At 48.0% G+C, this 22646-nt stretch overlaps 1 protein-coding gene across 8 annotated transcripts in view; it reads right to left on the bottom strand.

Moving 5' to 3' along the window:
- Bcas3 (BCAS3 microtubule associated cell migration factor) overlaps window positions 1-22646 on the bottom strand; it is a 460531-nt gene that overhangs the window by 17365 nt on the left and 420520 nt on the right. For all 8 annotated transcript variants that reach the window (XM_028772412.1, XM_028772411.1, XM_028772415.1 and 5 more), the window contains one exon: window positions 6680-6847. In XM_028772412.1, the coding sequence (XP_028628245.1) occupies window positions 6680-6847 (168 nt within the window). The remainder of the gene's footprint in view (window positions 1-6679; window positions 6848-22646) is intronic.

Raw genomic sequence — 22646 nt, 5'->3', positions numbered from 1 at the left:
AGAGAGAGAGAGAGAGAGAGAGAGAGAGAGAGAGAGAGAGAGAGAGAATATGAACCACAGCATTGGAAAAGAAACATGAGGGGCCCACAGCATACTGCTAGCTCCTACATGACTGTCAAAGAAAGAGTTCTCCAGGGTATACCATTCTCCTGAGTTGTAACTTGCGGCCAGAAAAAGGTGTTGGATCTCCAGGAACTTGGATTTACAGATGGTTATGAGTCACCATGTGGGTGTTGTAGGTCCTATACAAGAACAGCAAGTGCTGTTAACCACTGAGCCATCTTTCCTACCCTCTACCTTTACAAGCATGACAAGGTCTCATGTAGCCCAGATGGGCTTTGAACTCACTATATAGCAGAGAACAACCTTAAACTTCTGATCCTCCTGCCTGTACAGAGATGCACACCAACAATTTTCTACACCTTCTGAGTGTCTACAAAGTCCAACATGAGCAGCCAGATTTTATGAAGAACACTGATGATCCATGGGTAAACCAACAAGTTGGGTCAGTTGAAGGCTCAGCAAATGAATTCACTATCTGGGTATTTGTAATTGCAACGACCTGTGTGGTACCTTGTGATGTGATGGGGTTGTCTCCTACTAAAAATATAAGAAGATATCTCTAGTCATGAGCAAGGGGACAAGCTGGATGCCCATGGCCTTCTGGGACTGACAATCTTCATGGCAGCATTGGGCTGCAACACACAGAGGTACTAGAATTAGTGTAGACATTTAACCATCTCCTCACAAAAGCTCCCATTCATTTTTATTTACTAATTAAAAATACACTTTTTGTATGTATGGGTGTTCTGCCTGCATGTATCTGTGCATTGTGTGTGTGTACCTGCATATGTACCTATCTGTGCATTGTGTGTGTGTGTGTGTGTGTGTGTGTGTGGTGGCTCCAAAGATGAGAAGAGGGTGTCAGATCTTCTGGGACTGGAGTCACAGACACTGATACGTAAGCCACGTGCCGGGAACTGAACCTGGGTTCTCTGGAGGAGCATCCGGTACTCTGAACCACTGAGCCATCTCTCCAGCCTCAGCCACCATCCTTGAGACTTTACTTTCTGCAGCCCTACAGTGAAGGTCAGCAGTGAAGCATGTGCTCTCCACGTGCACACAGAGCTTATTAAAATCATCTTTTCCAAAGCATGGGAAATCACAGACATTTGTTAATGAACTGACTGAAACTTCCTGTAACCATCGAAAAACTATGTGATGTTCAAAATATGCTTCTCATGTTAAGAAGGAGGAGGGGTGAGCACAGTCCTTTCACAATAAATAAAAGTTAACTGAAAATAGTCTTTCAGGCTTGAATGCTGGGTCACTGATACATGGATAGGGAACTTGGAGGATCTAGCAGAATTAACTACAGCCTTGGTTTTCAAGTAGCAAATCTTAATTCAGTGAATTATCAGAATTCAAAGCAGTGTAAAGCAGTGTGCACAGCATGCATATCTAGGGCACTGTTCTGTGAAAGCCTGAGTGTTCAGCAAACTGGGTCAGGGTGTGACACATATTTACAGCAGAACGTGACGGGCGGAGATTATGGATTTCTGGATAGAGTTAAGGCGATGGTGGGTGGAATAAGATGAGCCTCTTCTTGACTGATCATTTAGTAGGGGCTGGAAAGGAGACTAGACCGTCACCAGGCAAAGACAGTCCTTCTTGGCCTCCAGAGCTGCTTGTGGGTCTGCAATACTTAAGCTGTGGTCTGTGTACGAGGCTTGGGCTTTTGATGTCAGGTGTTGGAGAAGGCAAGAAAGAATGAGAGTTTGAACTAGTGATCAGAAGAGTTAAAGTTTAAAATGGACTCTACATGTATCCAGACATTTATTTAAATTCCCCCTTTAGTAGGGAGTATTAAATTATATATTTACCTAGACAAAAAGCAATTGTGATAAGTCCATATTTTGTTTATTTAAAAAGTGCTATTTTTGAAGTAAAGGCAATATTGAAAGGAATGTCTGCTAAGCAGGAATTAGTTCAGCTATTTTGGGGGTGACAGTTGAGAGGGGAGGGGGCTCAGAGAGACAACATTCCAGACAGAAGAGAAAGAATATGCCTTACATGTGTTCAGTGTCCCAGCCTAACTAGCTCAGAGGCAGTGGGGCTAGGTCTGGAGAGGCTTGCCTAGTCAGGATGGCTTTGTATACACAGAGAAGAGTGAGCCTAGAGAAGGAGCAGCTCTCAGAAGTGTGGATTTACCAGCAAGTGACTGGGGAGACCGTTCTGGAAATCAGGTGAGAGGCTGGCTTGGAAGCCACAGAAGCAGAGACTGTCATGTGCTGAAGGAGAAGGAAAGGGCCTTTAGAAGCATTCGGAAAGATGGGAGGGGAAAGCCAGAAACGGGATAAAGGACAGTCAGAGGCAGCAGAAGAGCTAGGAGCTGGAGAGCCAGCCCTGGGAGGGCTCACAGGCTCAGATACAGCCCCCAGATGTCCAGTGATGACTCCAGGGAAGACAATGGTGGGTCAGAGAATGCTCCTCTTTGGCAAGAGGGGTATTTAGGATCTGGGTGGTAGGAAACTGACAAAATTCTCAAATGATAACCATTCTCTGACAGTGTGACTAGAAGAGAGTGCGGCAGTTGGGGTGGTGGTGGTTGGGTTGAAACAGTGTCACTGCAGAAGGAAAGTGGCTGATGTCAAGGTGGAGACTGAGTACTGGATTAAACAGCAGCGATAGGATCAGGGAGCTGGTGGGAGGGTGTGTCTCTGCAAGAAGGGAAAGGCCAGAAACCCCATTAACAAAGGAGGAGCTATGTGGGGCTTCAGGAACCGAGGTGGGCATAGATGCCCATGAGTAAGCAACTGGCACCCAGGTAGGTGAAGACCTTAGTAAGCAGTAGGTACTTAGAAAGATGCAGACCTCAGTAAAGAGCATTCAGGTAGATGTAGACCTCAGACAGTATCTATGTGGATACAGATATCAGTAAATTGGTATACAGGTGGGTGTAGACCCTCATTAGTAAGCAACTGGCACTTAGGTAGATGTAGATCTCAGGAAACAGTGGACAGACAGGTGTCGTATCTGCAACAAGCAGGATTCTGTTCCAGGCACTGGTGTCTGCGGCAGACAGGTGCCAACTGAGAATGGAAGAGAGGACACTAGGAACTGCACAGCTCAGCTCAGCTCAGCTCAGTGGTAGGGAACCACATACCTGTGCAGGCCCAACTGAACAAGAGCAGGGCTAGCTGGCCCTCAAGCTACCACATCACGGAAAGGAAGATGCAGAGGTGACAGGTAAGACGGGCAATGGGCCATCAGCAGGAAAGCAACTTGGTCAACTGCATTACAAACGGACTTGCAAATCACATAAGAAAGCGAGTCAGATCGACTGGCCAGTAGCCACCACAGAGGGCTGAATGGACATCTGCATTTCATGTTCTTCACCTTTTTAACAGATCTTCTTGAACATTAATATGTGCAGGTTAAGATGGAGATGTTGGGCTGGAGGTATAGCTTAGTGGTAAAGTGCTTGCCTAGTGTGTGTGAGGCTCTGGGTTCAATCCCCAGCACTGGAAGGAAAAAAGACAAGTGTTGATGCTGATGAAGGAGGGCAGGATTCTGTGTTTCTCCTTTTCCCTCTTTGGCTCTGAGGATCAAACCCAAGGACTTGTATAGGCTACACCCTCAACCAACTTTGAAAGTCTCATCAGCTCCTAGGCAAGAATGGTGTTGCAGAGCACTTTAGAAAAGGATTTGAATTAAAAAAGGATATTCCCATTATGTACAGCATGATGTTTTGTAACACACAGACATTGTGGAATGACTAAATAGAGCTAATTAACACACATTACCTTACATACTTACCTTAGTTTTTAGTGGTGAGGACATTTAACATGTTTGCCTTGCCATCTTCAAGAATCTGGCACGTTATTATCCTCAATGGCTAACACATAATGCGACAGACCTCAAGTGCACTCGTCCTATCTAACCAAAATGAATTCTTGACCAACAGCTCCCCACCTCCGGTGCTGGATGGCAGGGCTTCCCTTTCCTTCTGTGAGAGCTCATTTGTCCTATGGCTCTTGGGAAGGCCCTGGAGCCAGCGACTGCTGACTGTTACGCTTTCAGGCACCCAGTGATCTGTCTGACATGCTGATAGCTTTTAATAGACAATGATAATAGGAGTTCTCACACTACTGACATCTACGAGTCAGGGCACTGTCTGTGTGGGGGAGGGCTCGGCTTTGCTTCCCTTTGGAGAGCTGGTCGTTAAGCAGTTTATATACCCAGTGCAGGCCAACCCACCCCTGACAGTGTTAACATGATAACCACTGTGTGAGGGGTCTGGAGAGCAAGCTCTGAGATGGCCTCAGTCACAAGCTGATAAGGAATAAATTTAGTCACATGACATACATCAACACGAAGGTCCCTCGGAAGGCACTGGTGGCCCGACTTATCTAGTGCCAGACTACCCAACAGAGGCAAGCACTCGGTGCTGCCCTATCTGTGCGCTGGAGAGTCACCAAGAGAAGCAGAGCTGGCGTGGAAGGAGACGATCAGAGGCGTGATGGGCAGAGGGACATGCTGGAAATTCTCATCTATGGACACTGCACTGTCCTGCCTTTGTTGTACCAGTTGGACACATTAGCAAAAAAAGGGGGCTAGTGCATGTCAGCCACAGAGAAGCGAGCTAGTTTTTATCTGACTTGCTTACTGACCTAAAAAATGGAAGCAAGTTAAAACCAAACCAACAACCAAACATTCATCTAATTGGCCAGGGAAAACCAATGGAATCCCTTTGGTGACCATGTGAGGAAGACATGGGAAGATAGCTGGAAAAATAAGAGGGTAGGGAAAATTATTTTTTTTGACCTGCCTTTTTAATTTTCTCTTTCTTCTTCTTCTTCTTTTTTTTTTAATTCTTTTTAATTTCACATCCTGGTTATTAAGATCACAAACTCCTGAGTCCCTCAGCTGTCTGACAGATGAATCAGGTTACTCTCTGAGAAGCTGAAGCGCCTGTGACTAAATTTACCTGCTGGGCTGCCCACATGTGCTGCTGAGGTGTCCACGAGACTTTGAAGAAGGTGGTGGCAGATGGGATCATTCCAGGAGCTCCCAGCCCCAGGAAGAGGGAGGCTCCCGGGGGTGAGCTCAGGGACATAGACTCTAGTTCTCGGGAACCATGGCTGACCAGAAGTGCTGATGTAACAATACTGTTACTGGGTTAGCTCCCAGGGTGATATCTGGGAAGGGGATGGGCTGCCATCTCTGGGTATAGAAGAACAGAGGCCCTGGGATAAGTCTGATATGCATTTGGGGTGTGAGGGTGCAGGTGGTCTATCCATGTGTGTGTCTGATGGAGGGGGTAGAGTGTGCTGTAGCTTTGGAGGTCCACATCTCCTTTCCCTGCAGGGAAGATGCTGTTTAGAGTAGGCTAGGCCTCTGAGACAGCTGTCACCTAGGACCTGGTAAGTACTCCTATCTCTAGCTTAATCCCTCCCGCCCATCCACTGCACTCTGCAGGAGCTGATGACTATCTAGGCAGGAGCCACTAAGCTATAGAGACGCTACACTCTGTCCTCTTAGTAAAGGAACAGAAGAACTAGGCCAGAGATATGTGTGTGTGTGTGTGTGTGCGCGCACGTGCATGTGTAGGCTCACTGTTGAACCCCAGAACCCACAGAACAGCAAGACAGATTACCAATGTCAAGCATGTCATACCCAGCCACCCAGGGATGCTAAGTTTCTCTTTACTAGGACCCCTCTTCTACAGTAGAGTGGGGCCAGGATGGGACAGGTCACAGTGGAGATGATGCTCTTAGAGAACTCAGGGGAGAGAGATAACGAAGGCGTGAAATCATGGAACATGGGTCTATTTAACCCATCCACTCCAGCAAACTGGGACAGGGCCTGTTGGGTGGGTGTGAATGCAGGGATGCAGCATTAGTAACTGGAGAGGGGGGAGGGAGAAGTGTTTTAGAAATAGGAGGGGCAGAAGAATCCTGTATTATAGTTGAATGGTGACGGGATGACTACTGTGTGTGTGTGTGTGTGTGTGTGTGTGTGTGTGTGTGTACATGCACTTATGTGGGGTAGGGCTCATTTCTAATCAAAGGATGTCTTATGATTAGCATATGGATGCAGGAAGCCACTTTGGACTTACTGGACTCTCAGGTACTAGTCCCAGGTTAAATGAATATAAAAGAAAAGCTCTCTGTGTGTGTGGGTGTGTGTGCTTGAGTTTGGGGGGTATACTTGAGCTTAGGGAGGTGCTTGAGCTTGAGGGGGTGTACTTGAGCTTGTTCTGCCTGCTTGTTGGTCCTAGTCTGTGGAGACTGGAGCATGAAGGAAAAGTATGCTGCTTCCTATGTCTTCCTTCCCTTGGAGATGGTTTTGGAAATGACTAACAAGTACCATTGTCTGTCTATCTGTCTCTCATGTGGTATTAGGGATCATGCATGCCGTGCACAGACTCCAGTGTGGAGCTACAGCCCCACGCCTACAATGATATTGTTTGAGGTATCTTTGTATGCTGCTCTAGGTAGGCGAGGTGGTTCTGCTGAGATTTCCCAGTACCAGAGGTTTCCATAACCGGTAGCACTCAGGGTGCCTAGCCATGGAAACATGGCTCAAAACCAACAGATGCCCTCTCTCCTCCAGCTCAACACCAACGGGCTCCAGCCACAACCAAGTCAGGCTACAAGTCTGTTGACACCTTTACCTGTTCCAGATCCCACAACGTCTCGGCTTGGTGACTCAGCCATGGCATCTGCAAGACGTTCCCGGAGGCCCTCCTCTGTGTGCTCCATGGAGGACATATGCCGTAGCCCGAAGCCCTCAGGCCAGCTCCCACACACCTCCAGCAGGGTCACGCTCCGGTCAAAGGTACCTGTGATACACGCAGGGACAGATGATGTTGAGTCTGTACCTTCAGAGGGCAGGCTTTTCTCTGTCTACCCATCCTTGTGGCCTGTCATGTCCAGAGCCACTTTAGTCTTTCCACCAGAAAAAAATGAGGGGTGGGTTTCCCAGGAACAGGAACGTGTAGGTGGAGTCCAGGAGCCTGTGCCACTGGATTGGAGAGTACACAAGTAGGGCTGACTGCTACATCCATGAGGCATGTGGAGTTAAAAACAATCTCTGAGGAGTGATGGGGTTCAGAGACTCAGAGTGAAAACAGGGAAAAGGACCCCTTCCTAGGTTCAATCCAAACAACCCTGCTTTCCCATGACACGATCACTCTTCACTTACAACCTTGAATGGTTACAGGTGAGAGATGTAGCTCAGCTCAAGGAATGCTTCTCTAGCATGCATGAGGTCTCACAGTCTTCCCCACCAAAATCAGATACAGAGACCCGGTGGCACATGCCTGTAAATCCCAGCACCTGGGAGGCTGAGGCCAGACGGTCAGAAGTCCAAGGTCATCTTCAGCTATTCAGTGAGTTTTAGGCCAGATTATGATGTTCTATGATACTTTAGACACTATATAAAATTTAAAAAAGGCCTGGGAAGATGGTTCAGTGGCTAAAACCCTTGAACTCAAGTATGAGCACCTAAGTTTGGATCTCCAGAACTTGGATAGAGCTGGGTGCAGTAGTGCAAGCATCTCTAATCCCAGAGTTCCTATGGTGAGATCAGAGGCAAAGTTCCTAGAAGCTTGTGGGCTGGTTAACCTGGTGCACACTGAGCAACAAAGATACCCTATATCAAGCACAGTGGAAGGTGACGACTAACAGTCAAGATTGTCCTGTGGAATACATGTAAGTGTACACACACACACACACACACACACCCCACTACCATCACTGCCAAGATCAATAATGAAGGGGATGTTTGCCAGTCTAACTTAGATGCCTAACTCCCTAAGCCACTGTCCTTTATAACTTATACCAGACTCATTTACAGGTGAAGCTCAGAGAGGTCAAGGGCTTAGAATAAACAGCAGGCTATGACAGACCTGGTGCCAGACTCAGATATGCTGATGCCTAGGTCTGGAACTTGTTCTGCCTCACTGCAGATTGGCTTCTAGCCGCCAGGGACAAAGGCATATCCGGGGTACCATTTCAGGGATGTGAGTGATACAGCCAGGTGATAGCATCTTCAACAAGGATCCTTCCTTAATCCAAACCTGGTTCCCAAGTTCCAGAAAGTACACAGCGTTCCGCTGGATGCCAAGATTAGATGTTACGTGCAAGATCACTTCAAAGACTGAATTGAAGTGATTTGACTTTATTCTATGGCAAGTTCACTGAGAAAGCTTATTTCATCCAGTCTCTCTTGGAAAGAGATTATGGTCATGGTCTGCTGCTTTAAGCACATACCATTTCCCCAGCGATTAGGTAACTGAATCCACTACATTTATTGAGCTTGGTTCCTGCCAGCACCAGGAGGACCAGGAAAAAATGCAAATGCCGATGTTTCCCCAAAGTTAAAAGTACACGAAACGCACACTCTTTATCAGGTCTTGTTTCTTCTCTTTGATCAGCCGTCAGAAACTATCTTTCCTTGCCGGGCAGGACTGGGCAGTGTCAGCGCACACTCGCTGCCACTGACAGGTGGTAATAGAGAGGGTGCGAGCCTCGGCCCCGGCGGGCGGCCCTGCCTGTGATAACGGTCGAAGCATGGAGGTGATAACCGTTAGTAAACACTCCGACAGCCGGTGCCTCCATACATCAGCAAAGTGGGCCTGATAATCCTGAACTCTATGACCAGACAAAGGCCCTTGGCTGGCCCGCTGGGATTTATATGTGTGGCAAGGGTCATTGCTGGCTCCTGAATTTCATCAGGCAACTTTGGCTTTGATTTATTTCTCACCTAATTGTGAGGTAGATTCCTGGCACAGGGATAATGGACAGGATCTACCGATAAACCTCCTCAGGAAGGAGCCTGATCAGAGAGTGTAGTGTTTGCAATCAACTTATCAGGTGGGACCTTAACATGGGGAACTGCCCTCCACTGGGCAGGGTTAGGTTGGAGGTCTGAGGAGCCAGGCGCTGGGACTTGGGAGTGGGGAATGAGTGTCACTGGATCCTTAAAGGGCCTACACTGAACTATAGCTATGCACTAGCAGGAGCCAAGCCCCAGCTGACACTCCAGTGTCAGCAACAGCTCCCAGGAGTGTGTCCTCCAGGACACCTGGCTAAGGACAGAGACTAAGCTTACAGATGTACTACTACTCAGTAATGTTGGGAAGGTGCCTCTTGCTGCTTTGTCCATGTCTGAGATGGCAGCCATGATCCTTTGGAACTGACAGGAGAGGTACTCTCTACTCCTGTCTGAAGGAACGAAAACACTGACCAAGGTTCTCCTCAGCAAGCTGAGCTTCCTACTCTAGTGAGAAGATCCAGAGAGTCAACCGAGGGCATCTACACTTAATAACATCAGAGGATGGCCACATTTTCTCTATTTACCTAGTTTCCTTTCAGAGCTTGGAAGCCTGAGAATGGAGTGACCCACTCTCATGTCACAAGAGCACGGTGCCTGCCTCTAAAAGGGTGTCCACACATGCTGTGTTTGGAGGTCATGGAAGGGAGCTGGAAGCAGAGACAAGAGAACTGAAGTCAAGCAGGGAAGAATTAAAAAATAAACAGAAAAAAAGTCGTAGCAAAAGAGGTTTGGGTAAGAAAAGAAACGAACACAAAAGAAGGGTTGGGAGAGAGGGCCCAGTCCACAGATGCTAAAAGCCAGAACAGCATGTACTTTTTCGGTCTTGTCTTTGAGATAGTCTCTTACTGTGTAGCCCAGGCTGGTCTGGCACTAGCGATCTCAGCCTCCTATGGGAAGAGGTTATAGGAAAAAATAATCATGAGCTGGTCTGAGGTTGGAGGCTGGAACCCACCTCGGCTGGACATGCTTTTCAGCTGTACTAGCTGCCTAGCTCAAGGCAGGAGCCTCAGAATCCTCTCCCCACCAGAGTGCAGAAGGAATGGAGCCTCAGAGCTGCAGCAGGGGTTGAGCTAGGTAAAAGAAAGCACCTGGAGCATGAGGGCTCTGCACAGAATGGGTGTATCTGTGGGCATGTTAATACCATGGGGTATGGCTCAGGGGCAGAGTCTTGGCATAGCGTGTGGAAGGCTCTGGGTTTGATCCCCAGCACTGCAAGCAATGACAACAGTAGGTGTCTTGATGATAACAATGCCAAGTAAGTACACCTTTCCACCACTGGAGGCAGCGCCACACATTCTGACCATCATGATGACCCCGATGGTGGAACAGCTACTGCCTTAATTTATAGGGGAGCTCAAGCGGGGGAAGTTTAAGTGACATGTTTGGAATCTGTAAATGACAGATCTGGAACACATCTCTTAATTCCCGTTAGCTCCCGCAGCGCTTCTTTTAGTGGCACCTGTTGTGGAAAACAGTTACATGTAAAAATCACCTCCATCTTCCCTAATGTGTGTTGAGAATACATGTCAACTTCAACCGATGCCTTTCAAAAGCCTGTGCACCCTGAGACCAGCCCATGTTCCTTACAATATTGTAGTCACGGCCACAAGTCACCCTGTCTACCTGATGGCACCCAGAAGAACATAAACCAATAAATCTAGTCTCTTAGCATGGGCTTAGCTAAGGAGCTGTGGGCAGGGTGTGGGAGAACCCTAGAGTGCTCAGCGAAGGAGCCCTCAGTCCTTTCTGTTGTCCTGAGATGCTGTAGAGAGGAAACAGCCTCCCTCATCCTGCTAGGAGGAGGCTCTAAGGAGGCTCTGATACCCTTTCCTGGGGCAGCCCTTGTCTGATGAGCCTCCCACACTGGAATGAGAGCAGGGTTGCAGGCAAGCAGGGCTCAGCAGGTGCTGGGTGAAGAGCCAAGCCCTTGGAGGATGAGGTCACTTCTGGCACTTAGGAAACTGCCTATCTTGTCAGCATTGTCATTTGATTGGCCCGGAGACACTCCTTTGGACAGGGATGTTTGTGTCCCATTATGGAGACAGGGCTGTTTCAGGGAGCCAGGCAATGCTCATCTAGAGCAGGTTATTTGGAGAGCTCAGGGTACACGGCTTAGCAAATGTGCTGGTTCAGGCCTGGTGCTGAAGCTGTTTACAGGCCCTCTCATGCTCGCTGTTGCATCTGACTCACATTCATCAAACGTTGATTAGTGTCCACTCTGATATGAGTCAAGCCTTGTTCTGAGGAATGGGGAAGTAGTGCAGGGGGTAAAGGAGCCGAGCTCACAAAACTCTGGGAAGCAGCAGCTATTAACATCTGAGCCAGAAAGACAAAGGGCAAAGGCTTTAATTGGTCTTCATCTGGGAAGTGTTCCCTCTAGGGTTGCCTCCTACTCTGTAATTCACAAAATCTCATTTTCTAAGGTTGGGTTCAAGTCTGACCTGCTCAGGGAGACCCTGGGCAACTACCCAAGGGGCAGTGAGCACAAAGCCCTGGAGTCTGACAGTGCACAAGGTGACTTTATTTTTCAGAGTAGAGCTGGTGAAAGCTATGCGTTTACCACTTAAGATTTGTACTTGGGTCTGAGGGCACAGCTCAGTGGCAGGGCGCCTTCCCAGTTTACTTGAAGCTCTACATTCACCCCCCCCCCACACACACACAGAGGAGGGGGAGACAGACACGTATGTATCCGTAGGGCTGAGATGTGGCTCAGTGGTAGAATGTCTGGCTAATAAATGTGAGCTACAGGGGCCTCTGGGGTTTGGTCTCTAGCACTGCGAAAAAGTAGTATGTCTGAATATAAAAAATTATGCAAGTGACTTCAGGGTGTTTAGGGATGGCTTGAAGCTCATGTGTGGACTCAGGCTAATCTGGGGAGCCAACAGGTCATTCCCATCCATATCCCCATGCTGTTTACACGCTTTGTCCTTCCAGATGGTTTAGAAGTTCCTGGGGGCTTGGATTCCTCTAGAGTCCAAGGACTTAATTGGTCATGTTCACTCCAACAGATCTGGGAACTGAGTGATCATGTTCACTTGGGAAAGGTGACAGTCACATGAGTGGACAGCCACTGGACTGAGTGCCAGAGCCTGATCATTCAGGGCCAAGACAGGCAGAAGACAGGACTGAGATTAAAAAAGAGGAAGAAGGACTAAGATGCTAACTGGGTAGGAAGGGAAAGCAGTCTCCTCCACTGCTCTCTGTGCACTTAGGACTTGATGCTGAGATTCGGAAAGGGCCAGGCATAGGGTGGCCCAGCGTCTGTCTGCAGCTCCAGCTTGGCAGTGTGTGCTAGCCACTCTTTCCAGGTTCTTGAGTTTCACCAACTTGGGTGGCCTGCCTATCAATCTACCCCCATTAGCTCTATTCCCCCAGAGAACCATGACTAATATAATTGGTTATTAGCTGTGCTGTGTCCCCAAGCATATTTTTAACATGTCAGTAGTATGTTACTTAGAACAGAGTGGCTCATGATAGAAGGGTGGGTAGGTAGGGTGAGAGGATATGAAGATTTTCTCTTTTCCTCTTGATCTTTTAGGCTGGCTCCTATTCACATGCCAGACAACATAGAAGACAGTGTTCCATGAGTTAACGGAACGGCACAGTTCATCGTCAAGTGACACACAGCCATCATTCCAAAGCAATGAATGCATCACGTACAGGTCTGTGAGGATGTCAGTAAAAGCACACCTGGTGTGGATAGCCCTGGTCTTGTATTTTGATACTAATTCCCCTTTCCTGTGAAGGGCTGCAGAGGAGGTGTGAGTCATTACACAGGTGAATTCTAGTGAACCTTCTGCCCATCTTAATTTGTAAAATAAAGGCTGGAGCCAGTGATTGGACAGAGGAAGGGGAGGTGGAGGTATAAAGGTTGGTGGGAAGAGAGCAGGGGGAGGACAACGGAGGACGACTGGAGGAAGACAATGGAGGAGGAAGACGACAGAGAAGACAACTGGGGAGAGAAGAGAGAGAGGACAACTGGGGAGAAGAGAGGAGAGAGAAGATGACGGAGGACGACAGAGGAGGACGACTGAGAAGCAGGAGGTAGAAGGACAAATGCAAGGTCTGGAAAACCCTCAATTATAAAGGTCTCATAGCTTGGCAACAGAGTAGTGTAGGGGTATCTGCTCAATCTAGGCTTACAGAATATATTCATAATTACTGAGTTGTGTTTTCGTTGACCAGTCATATCTGGGTTGGAGATTTAAATATCTCCCACTACACACACCCATTGTGCTTTCAGTTACTCAGAAGCATGATACAAGCAGGGCTCATGCCTGTAGCTCCAGCACTCAGGAGGCTGAAGTAAGAGGCCTGCCATGACTTCCTGGCCAGCCTAGGCTACAGAACAGGCCCTATCTAAAAGAACAAAAGAGTGGGTGGGACAGGATCTAGGTATATTATATGCATGTATTGCAATGTCCTTCTGTAACGCCGTATCACGTACAATGAAGATCCCTCAGGGAGGGACATCTGTTAACTGTGTGCAGTACAGTACTTGGTCGTGATAACAAGCAGCTGTTACTAGTTTATATATCATTGCTACTTTAGAGAGCATACTCTTCTATTTATTAAGAAGAAATTGACTATAGAATAGTTTGCTGGGTTTCTTCAAGCAGCAGTCTTTCATAGCTTGTGTTTCCCATATCCCCTAATTCCAAGAGACATCAGAGCTGTAATCCTGCTACTTGGGAGGCTGAAGCCAGAGGATCACTGTGAGCTCCAGGCCTCTCCTCACCACATAGCAAAATCCTGCCATACAACAAACAAACAAACAAACCAAAAAAGGAGTGGAGGGAGACAAAAGTGAGCAGCTTGTGTGTGCTATTTTGATTTGTACCAGTAAGTAGGGTTAGGATGTTCAAACAACAAATTGCCAGATGCTAACACGTTTCTCAGCACCTACCTCTGTGACAAATGACTGTATGATCCACACACGCACAGACGGATGTGCTACACAGCAAAGGAGCCTGGACTCCAGCTCTCTGCTATGCCTCATAAATGTATGTGTGACACACACATATTTTTACTCAGACTATTTAATGCTCTATGACGATCAGTAAGCCATGTTAGTCCATGTGCAGCCACTTGGTTGTGGGGTTTGGGCTACGGCCATTAGGTTATTTTGAAAAAAATCTACTCTTCCAGATTTGGAAGTGAACGGAGATGAAAAAAAAAAGAGAGAAAAACACAAAACAAAACAAACAGCCCCTCAAACACCAGCATGGTAAAGAAACCCCAGTGCTGACACTGACTGCCAGGTGTGTTGGTGGCATGTCTTCCTGTTTTGCACAGGTCCTTAGAACTACCGTGAGAAGGGACAAGCCGCTGGCCAGAGGCTCACGGGCCAGCCTGCCACATGTGGCCGTGTTTATGGGGTGGGGGTGCTGAATTAAACATGGGAAGTTAACGGGCACTGTTGAACAGTGATGGGTGCACTAAGCATTTCGTGATGAATTATCACAGAATAGTCACTAGGACAATCAGGCTCCGTTTATAATTTGCAATATCGATGACAATGCACATGTTAAAAGTTAGAATAGAGATTATGAATCAAAATGTTATAACCAGAATTCCCCCATAACTCTTCTGGTTACTCTAGGCTAGTCACCCATGCCCGGTGAGTGTCACTATATCGAATATAAGGGAGTGACTCCCACCTAAGGGATTCCCATCCGCACTAATGGCTTCGGTGTCATTGTCAATAATACACTAACGGAGCAATGGTGAGATGATGTCCGAGGTATCTCAGGGTAATAGCTACCAAATCTCATTTCCTACGAAGCAGATAACATAACCAAGCACAAAGGGGCTGCAGTCATGTTCTTAACAAATTAAAGGCACACGATAAGCAGAGGACCTGGGTTCCAATGCCAATTCTTGTTACTTTCACACTTTGTGACCTGGGGGAAGTCATTTCCCCAGTGGCAGGCAACCTTGGTTGCTTCACCTACTGCAGATCCACCCTCCCAGATACATGTCCAGCTGCAGACTCCAAATGTGACCTTATTTAGAAATAGCATCTTTGTGCTGGGGAGATAGCTCAGTGGGTAGAACACCTGCCATACAAAGGTAAGGTTCTGAGCTTGGTTTGGGTTCTGAGCCCGGGTATGAAGCTGCACCTGTTTGCAATCCTGGCATTCCTACAGGAAGAGACAGGAGGCAGAGCTAGGAGAATCGAGGGCAGCTCATGGTCCAGGTAGTCTGGCCCAGCCTCACCATGATGGAGAGTGAGGACAGACAGATATCTGAGCAGACACACATACACCCCCCACACCTCTCAGGTGAGGAGACAAGTAGTTTGAGGAACAGTTTTGAGGCAAGTGGTACCCATATCGGCCTCTGGCCCAGGAACCCCTTCACTGAGGATGACTGCTGATGTGTGCGGTGCACAGCTGGAGCCTTGGACGGGGAGTCAGCACACGGGTGGGTATGTGTACCCCACTTCACTGAGACTATCTGCCTGGGGCTCAAGAGGCAGGTGGAGTGGCTCTAACGAAGACCTTGTCTCTCACATCCAATGATCATCCACACCTGAGGGTGGGGGCAGACATTTCCAGGTCTTTTTGTTTTATTTAAAAACAGGCCTTACTATGTAGCCTGGCTTGCCTGGCACTCACTGGCCTTAAACTGGCAGAGAACCAACCAACTGCCTCTGCCTCTCGAGTGCTGGGATTAAAAGTGTGTACCACCATTCCCAACAGCTTCCTAAAGTTTTAAATAAACAAGTAAGAAAGTAAATAGAACTTGGGACTGAGGCTAGAAATGGCTCAGGGATTGTGAGTATGGGCTGCTTTTCCACAGGACATATGTTCAAGGCCCAATACCTACATGGTGGCTCTCAATTGTCCATAACTACAGTTTCAGGTGGTCTGGTCTTCTGAGAACACCTTGGAACAAGCAAATGTGCACTCATGCGGGGAGTGAGGGGGTGGGATATGCACATAATTAAAATAAAATGAATTAACAAATAATAAAAACTTAGGACAAAATGTTAAGCATGGTTGCCTCTGGGTAAGTTGGGCTATAGGAGATCCTTTTGCTATTTGCTTTCCACCGTTTTACATGTGTTTCCTATAGTTTTTATAATCAGGGGGAAATGGTTGGAAGAGAAAACTGGCCTGAGAACAGCACACAGGCTGGGTCAGGAGGCTGCTAAGCATGTAAGGGAGGCCTGGGCCTGCTGGGCTGCCTCTCTGGCAGTTCCCGCTCAGGGCTGGCCTCAGTGGGAGGCAGGTGAGCTCGTAGCTCCCTCCACGGCTGACTCTTCTCCCAGTGGCCACGGCTGGCTGCACGCAACATTGACTCACCCCTGTGTACACACATTATTTCTCTTTAATGTGTGTCAGGAATGTGAACCAACTTGCACTGAAAAATGGTAAAAACTGTTCTACCTTTGTACAAACTTCATATGCAGATCAGGAAGCACCGGAACAACTCTAGACGAGTCGATTTGAGAAGCTCTCCACTAGTCTTCCCCTCACCCCAATCCTCTGTATGTCCAGCACAGCTACCAAGGAAACAGTCTTCACAACCAGCCGGAACACAAGCCTTTTACACATCACTAGGTCACTTAGCAGAGCCCCTGTTGTCTGCCTGTGGGTCTGAGACAAGTCATCAGTACAGCTCCAATACAGACAGTTTCTGCTGGCGCTATACTCAGACAGTCCAGGCCTGTAGAGAACAGGAGAGCTTTCCAAACCAGGCGGTAGCTGGCTTTTTTTCTGAGATGGAAGCAATGATCTCTGTAGCTAGATTGCAAAGGCACCATTTCCTCTTGTATGCTCTGGTCTGCAGCTGAGATGGAGGGTCAGTGTCCACCATGCACCATGTCACAGGTTCCTATACAGCAAGGCGGAGCGCTCTGCCATGCCAATTTAGAACCTAGCAACTCCCTGGATGGAAAAACTTCTCAGAATTACATATTCTCAGGATAGCAAGTATCCATGCTGGTTTTCCTAGGACAGTTCTCAGAGTAAAGAATAAGGTCTGGGGTCAGAGGGGTATCAAAGGAAGAGAATGGACATTTGCTGAGCCTGTTGTGGGGCAGATACAGGCAGCTGCTTTATGTAGACTGTATCTCAATCAGAGGATGCCTACAACTGAGACTGACCCTATGACTTCCAATTTTCAGACTGAAGAACAGAGGCAGAAACGGGTAGAAGGTGACGGTGTGAGGGCATGGCCAGGATTCTGACTCCAGGTCTACCCAGAGCCAAAGCCTGTACTTTTCCCCACTAAGACTTTTGACTGGATTCAGTTTGGGCGAGACCGGAGCATGCTCACTAAAAACACAACATTTGCTTGTGACATACAACGGCAGGGCCAGCAAGGGGGTTTATTTCCTCTTTTGGCAGCAAGCATTTCCCCAGAGTTTTCAAACTATTCCAGAGTGTGAAAGTGGTCCTTGCAGTTGGACAGTGGGGGGTAAGATTTCTGTTCCCTACAGCAAAGCTGATGTGAAGTGCTCAGCTGTGAACTCTTGAGGTAAAACCTGGAGCTGGGAAGCCTTCTGCTTGCAAACTCAAGGATGATGTTTTAAAATCATCAGTATTGGCCTGCAAGATGGCCCAGCAGATTAAGGTGCTTTCTGTCAAGTTTGATAATCTGAGTTAAAAGCCTGGGGCCCATTTGTTAGAAAGAGAGAATCGACTTCTATTAATTGGTCTCTGACCTCTGCATAAGCATACTGTGGCACTCCCCAACCCCCACCCCCAAATAAAATGTTAAAAAGAAAAAGGTATTCATGACGAACGACTTCAGGTGTGAAACCTACACAAACACAGTGGCTCGTCCTTTAGGACTGTATTTGACTGTTGACTCTCTTTTCTGAGAACCCTTAATACCTCAGGTGAGGCTTCTTTATTTCCTCAGCAAGTTGAGGTTGTCTGCAGGCCTGGCTTTGCAAGGCCCGGATGCTGCCTGCCCTGAATGGTTTTCAAAGGCCTGGGAGATACAGTGGGCAAACTGGCTGCTGAAATGGAGGGAAGGTCATTTGCTCCTGTAAGCTTGCAGCAATACTTGTGAAAAGGAGGAGGAACCTGTTCTGCAGGAAGGGGTAGGTCCTGGGTGCTGCTGATGGTACCGGAGTTGACTGGTTTGAGGTCCAGTCATTTTTGAAACACACTAATCTGAAAAGTGACCTGACTATAAAACAGACTTTAAAAACTGTGTTCTCAACCAGGAATTGTGGGACATGCTGTGACCCCAGCAGACAGATCTGAGTTCGAGGCCAGCATGATCTACATAGTGAGTTCCAGCCTAGCCAGGACTATGCAGAGACCCCATCACAAACCAAACCAAATCAACTTCCCCATGATGTTCCCAGTATTTCTTTTTCCTCCTCTTTTTCTTTTCTCTTTTGAACCTGGGTTTTGGTCTGTTGCTCAGGCTGGTCTTCGATCTCCTGGGCTCAAGTGATCCTCCTGCCTCAGCCTCTCACATACTTAGGACTACAAAGCAGCATGACTTTTGTCTGTAGTGTGGTCAGTTTTCCCCTCCATTTGCCATCTGAACCCATCACTGTTCTTACTCTTAGGTGAAAAGCTGAAGCAAACCTGGTGCTAGGGATGAGGTTTAGTTGGCAAAGTGCTTGCCCTGCATGCAAGACGCCCTGAGACGGATCCCCGGCCCTGTATCAACAGGGCTGAGTGGCACAGGCCTGGGATCCTCGTGCCTGGGATGCAGAGCAGGAGGAACAAGTGTTCCAGGTCATCCTTGGCTACATATGGAATTTTAGAGTTTGAGGCTAGTATTGGCCAAAGATTCTGTTTCAAAACAAGCAAGTGAGTAAGCAAGCAAGCAAGCAGCAACAAGGGAAGTGGATTTTGCATGGCAGTGAAGGGCTTTGGAGGAAGAAGGTCTGGCCTGGTCTGCTATTCACATGCCAAGTGCAGTACATTAGAGCAGCTCTTTGCTTCTGCAAAGGGGTGTTGCCAGGGCCTGTGCAGAGATACCACAGGCAGCTTTGTTTGCACAGACAGGTGTTTCCTGGGGCTGGGGTGACTGGGGCAAAAAGTGGGGACAGAGTGGGTGAGAGGCGCCTGAAATCAATGCTGCTCACAACACCTAACACTTTGACATAATGACCTCACCTGGACTACGGAATCACTGCAGCTTCCTCCACAGGCTAACCATTTTACAGGCTCCATTTTACAGATTAGGATACTAAGGATCTGGGCAGTTTCTCACCTAGCATGGCAGCTCAGAAATCACCTATGAGGCTCCCAGTGGCCACCTGAGGTAGGTGGAAGTTGGACCACTGGGTAGACTGATGACTGACAGGTACTTGCTTGGGCCCTTGTCTTACAGGGACTTCGCTGACAGCCTCACCTCTTGGTCTTGGTCACATATGGGTGTGGCGTGGGGCTCAGCCTGGGATTTCTTGAATTATCACACAAGCAGTGTTCCAGGCCCTTCCATGCCTGAAACAGCTAGTACCTGGGAACTGTCATTTCCTGTCTTGACATGTCAAAACTTTCTGGCTGGTCACACTGACTCAGCTATCCAGGCATGGAAGCCAGAGTGGGTGTAGGGAAAAAGCTGAGACGCTGCAGGAATGCACTGGGTGAGTTTTGAGGCATAGAAACTGTAACAATGGCAACAATGGCCCGCTGCACCCTCAAGCCTGTGCCCTTAGCCGAACACTTTCCCAGGCCTGGGGAGAGAGAGAGACAAGGAAGCTGTCTTCAGTTCCCACCTCAGGCCTGGGGAACCTCAGGGAAGTGAAGGGTGGACGGGCCCTAGGATGGAGAGCCCCAGTCTTGTGTTGTCCACCTTTGCTATTCAGCTTGTGGTCTACCCACTGCAGAGTATCTGTGGTAGCTGGAGGTTGGTTAGACAAGTTTCAAGCCAGTCATGGAGGTGGAAATTAGGAGGCAGAAATGGGGAAGGATTGTAGTCTGAGGCCAGCCTGGACTACAAAGTGAGATCTGAGGTGAAAAATAAACTCACACCTTTGGGGGTGGAGAGGGGAGAACCACCTCAGATCCTATCCAGGTTTATTGCACATGAACCTGCATCTCATAAGATCTCTGGGACAGAGGCTGAGTAAGTAGCTTAGTGGAGTGTTTGCCTGGCATGCAAGAAGCCCTACCCTGGGTCGAATCCTTAGCACCACATAAACCAAGTGTGGTGACACAAACCTGTAATCCTAGCACCTGGGAGGTCAAGGCAGGAGGACCAGAAGTCCTTGACTACACGAGTCCCTGTCTTCAAAAAGAATACTTCCAGGGCACCCAGCACATCCTAATGCTGGAGAGTCACTGTGTGTCTCACCATAGCCTGGCTTTCCCATGAGGTAATTACCAGCTGTTGGTCTCCTAGAGTCTGTCTGCTTCTCAGAACTCTTAAAAACAAGGCCTAGGTTGGGATGGGACATGGGCTGAGACAGAAGCCAGACAGGCATGTTTGTCTTGAGAGTGGACCTGGGTCTGTCATGTTGGCTGCTTTCCAGTTGACATCCAATGGGTCTCCCTTTCTGTCCTCCCCACTGTATGCTTAGGCTCAACTTCAGGCTCCCCGGCTTCCTGTAGCAGCTTGCCCTCAGTGCTGAGTGTTAACCCGGGTTTCAGGGACCTCAATTAACACTCTCTTTAGACAAGCTAGGGGACTTTCAGCCTTGTGCTCCTTTCCAGGCCTCGAATAGGGCTCCTGGGCTGTCTGTGCACACACACAGGGCCAGCCAAGGCTCCTATCATCTCTCTTACTTCCCTCTTAGGCCTTCTTGCTTAGAGGGGAGACTTTAGTAACCCCAACTAACACTCAAAAGCCTATTGAGAGCCTTTTAAAAAGCTCACTTCATTAGTAAGTGTGAAAAATGCCCAAACCACGGTGTGAACATGGTTATGATTTCCCCTTGGCTCATTGGCCTTACTGTGTGCCAAGTTTGATGTCTGTGGGTATACAGACTTTTTTTTTTTTTTTTTAAGGCCAGAGCCTGCCCCTTTCCCCCAGTTGCTTTCCCTCACTTCTATTCCATGGAGGCCAATTAGGATGTTATTCATTTTCCTCTCTAAGAGGCCAGTTCAAAAAGGCCAGAAGACACCCTCCCCCCATTCCTTGTTTAAAAAAAAAAAATGCCAGTTCCTCCCATGAGGAGGAAGCAACATATTTTGTTTCTGCTACATCTAGGTAAAGATCAGATTTATAGTCAGCCCAGAATGACTGCTGGTTCGTGCAGCCACCTATATCTTTTCATCTTTGGATCTGAGGTATGCCATGCCATGGTTTAGAGGAAGAACAGCTTCATCCGTAAGGAGAGGGGCACCAAGGCATCTCAGGAGGGGCCTGGAGACCTCATGTTACTCTATCAGACACAGACCTGCCGTCTAACCTTGAATTAGGGGAAACAGCTGGGTGAAGGAATGAACTTCTTCCTGTATTTCATTTGAGTCCTAGAAATGCCGTTAGGGTTAAAAAGCTACTAAAATAGATTTCTGTTATTCCTTAGCCTGTGGGGAGAAAAGCATGTAAAAGTAGTGTCTGTGTAGGAATACCCAGCCATTGGCTCAATTAACCTGCAAACTCACCCCAACCTTCCTTGGCCAGCCATGAATTCCTTCCAGGCAGCCCTTTAGAAGGCCTGGCACCAGCACTGGAATCTTGATGCAGGAGGTAGCTCCCTCTTCTCAGGATGCACAGTTGTGGGGAACATCCCTGTCTACTCAGCCCTGCCTTTGGAGCCTGCTCTTGAGGCTTACAGAAGCTGCCTGGAGCCTCTGGAACTACTACTTTTCACTAAGCACCTTCTTAGACCTTGCCTCTGAAGCCACTGGGGTGGAGGCAGGTCCTTTGGGGAGACAGAGGTGGTGATGAGGCCACAGGCTTGCTGCTGTGCACAGTCCTCAGTCAGGACAGGAGTAGAAAGAGGAATCTTACAGTGGGATCTGGTGTAGACTAGCCTCCTGGAACCTTTGATTTCTCTGCTGGGTAGAAAGAACAATACGGCTTAGCTATTCATAAGTCTCAATCATGCTGACGTTTAAGTGCATGTGTGTGCTGTGGAACCTTCAAGACTATCATGGCCATCAGAATGTCATAGGCTGGGTGGCCTTAGGCTCATTCTTGAGTCAGTCTACTCGAGCTCTTGACACACAAGGGATATACTCGGCTGCTCCCTAGGCTCTTTTTGTTCTTTATTTTTGAGAGGGTCTCTCTATGTAACCCAGGCTGTCCTCCAATTCACAAATCCTCATGCCTCAGCCTCTCAGGTGCAGGAATTACAGGCATGTAATACCATGCATGGCTCCTGGAAATCCTTATATCTCTTTAGGGGCACACTCCTGAGGGGTTTTTTTTGGGGGTGGGGGTGGGGGGGGGTTGAGACAGGGTTTCTCTGTATAGCCCTGGCTGTCCTGGAACTCACTCTGTAGTCCAGGCTGGCCTCGAACTTAGAAATCCATCTGCCTCTGCCTCCCAAGTGCTGGGATTAAAGGCGTGTGCCACCACTGCCCGGCCACTCCTGAGTTTTTTATTCCATAGGTACAGTCTTCCCGATATATTAAAGTAAGTAAAACTTATGCCTCCATGCATCTTGGAAGGACAAGATTCTAACACCAGTTGTTTGGAAAAGATTATTTAGCCCAACTATTAAAAATACATGGCAGTATATGAACTTTACAAATTGCAGTTCCACACACTGGGCACATCTTCCAGACTGTTTACCTATTTTATTGTTTTTGAGATGGCACCTTGCTTTTTAGTACAGGCTTGTCTGGAATCCACTTTGTAGCCCCTGGCTATGAAGATCCTCTTGTCTTTACCTCTGGAGCACTAAGATTACGACATGAGCTGGCCCTCTG

The sequence above is a fragment of the Grammomys surdaster genome, unplaced genomic scaffold (assembly GCF_004785775.1).
Source record: "Grammomys surdaster isolate TR1022 unplaced genomic scaffold, NIH_TR_1.0 213, whole genome shotgun sequence".
In the NCBI taxonomy this organism is placed as follows: domain Eukaryota; kingdom Metazoa; phylum Chordata; class Mammalia; order Rodentia; family Muridae; genus Grammomys; species Grammomys surdaster.
Note: the sequence above shows the minus strand (reverse complement) of the source record. Positions and strands in the feature narration are given on the sequence as shown.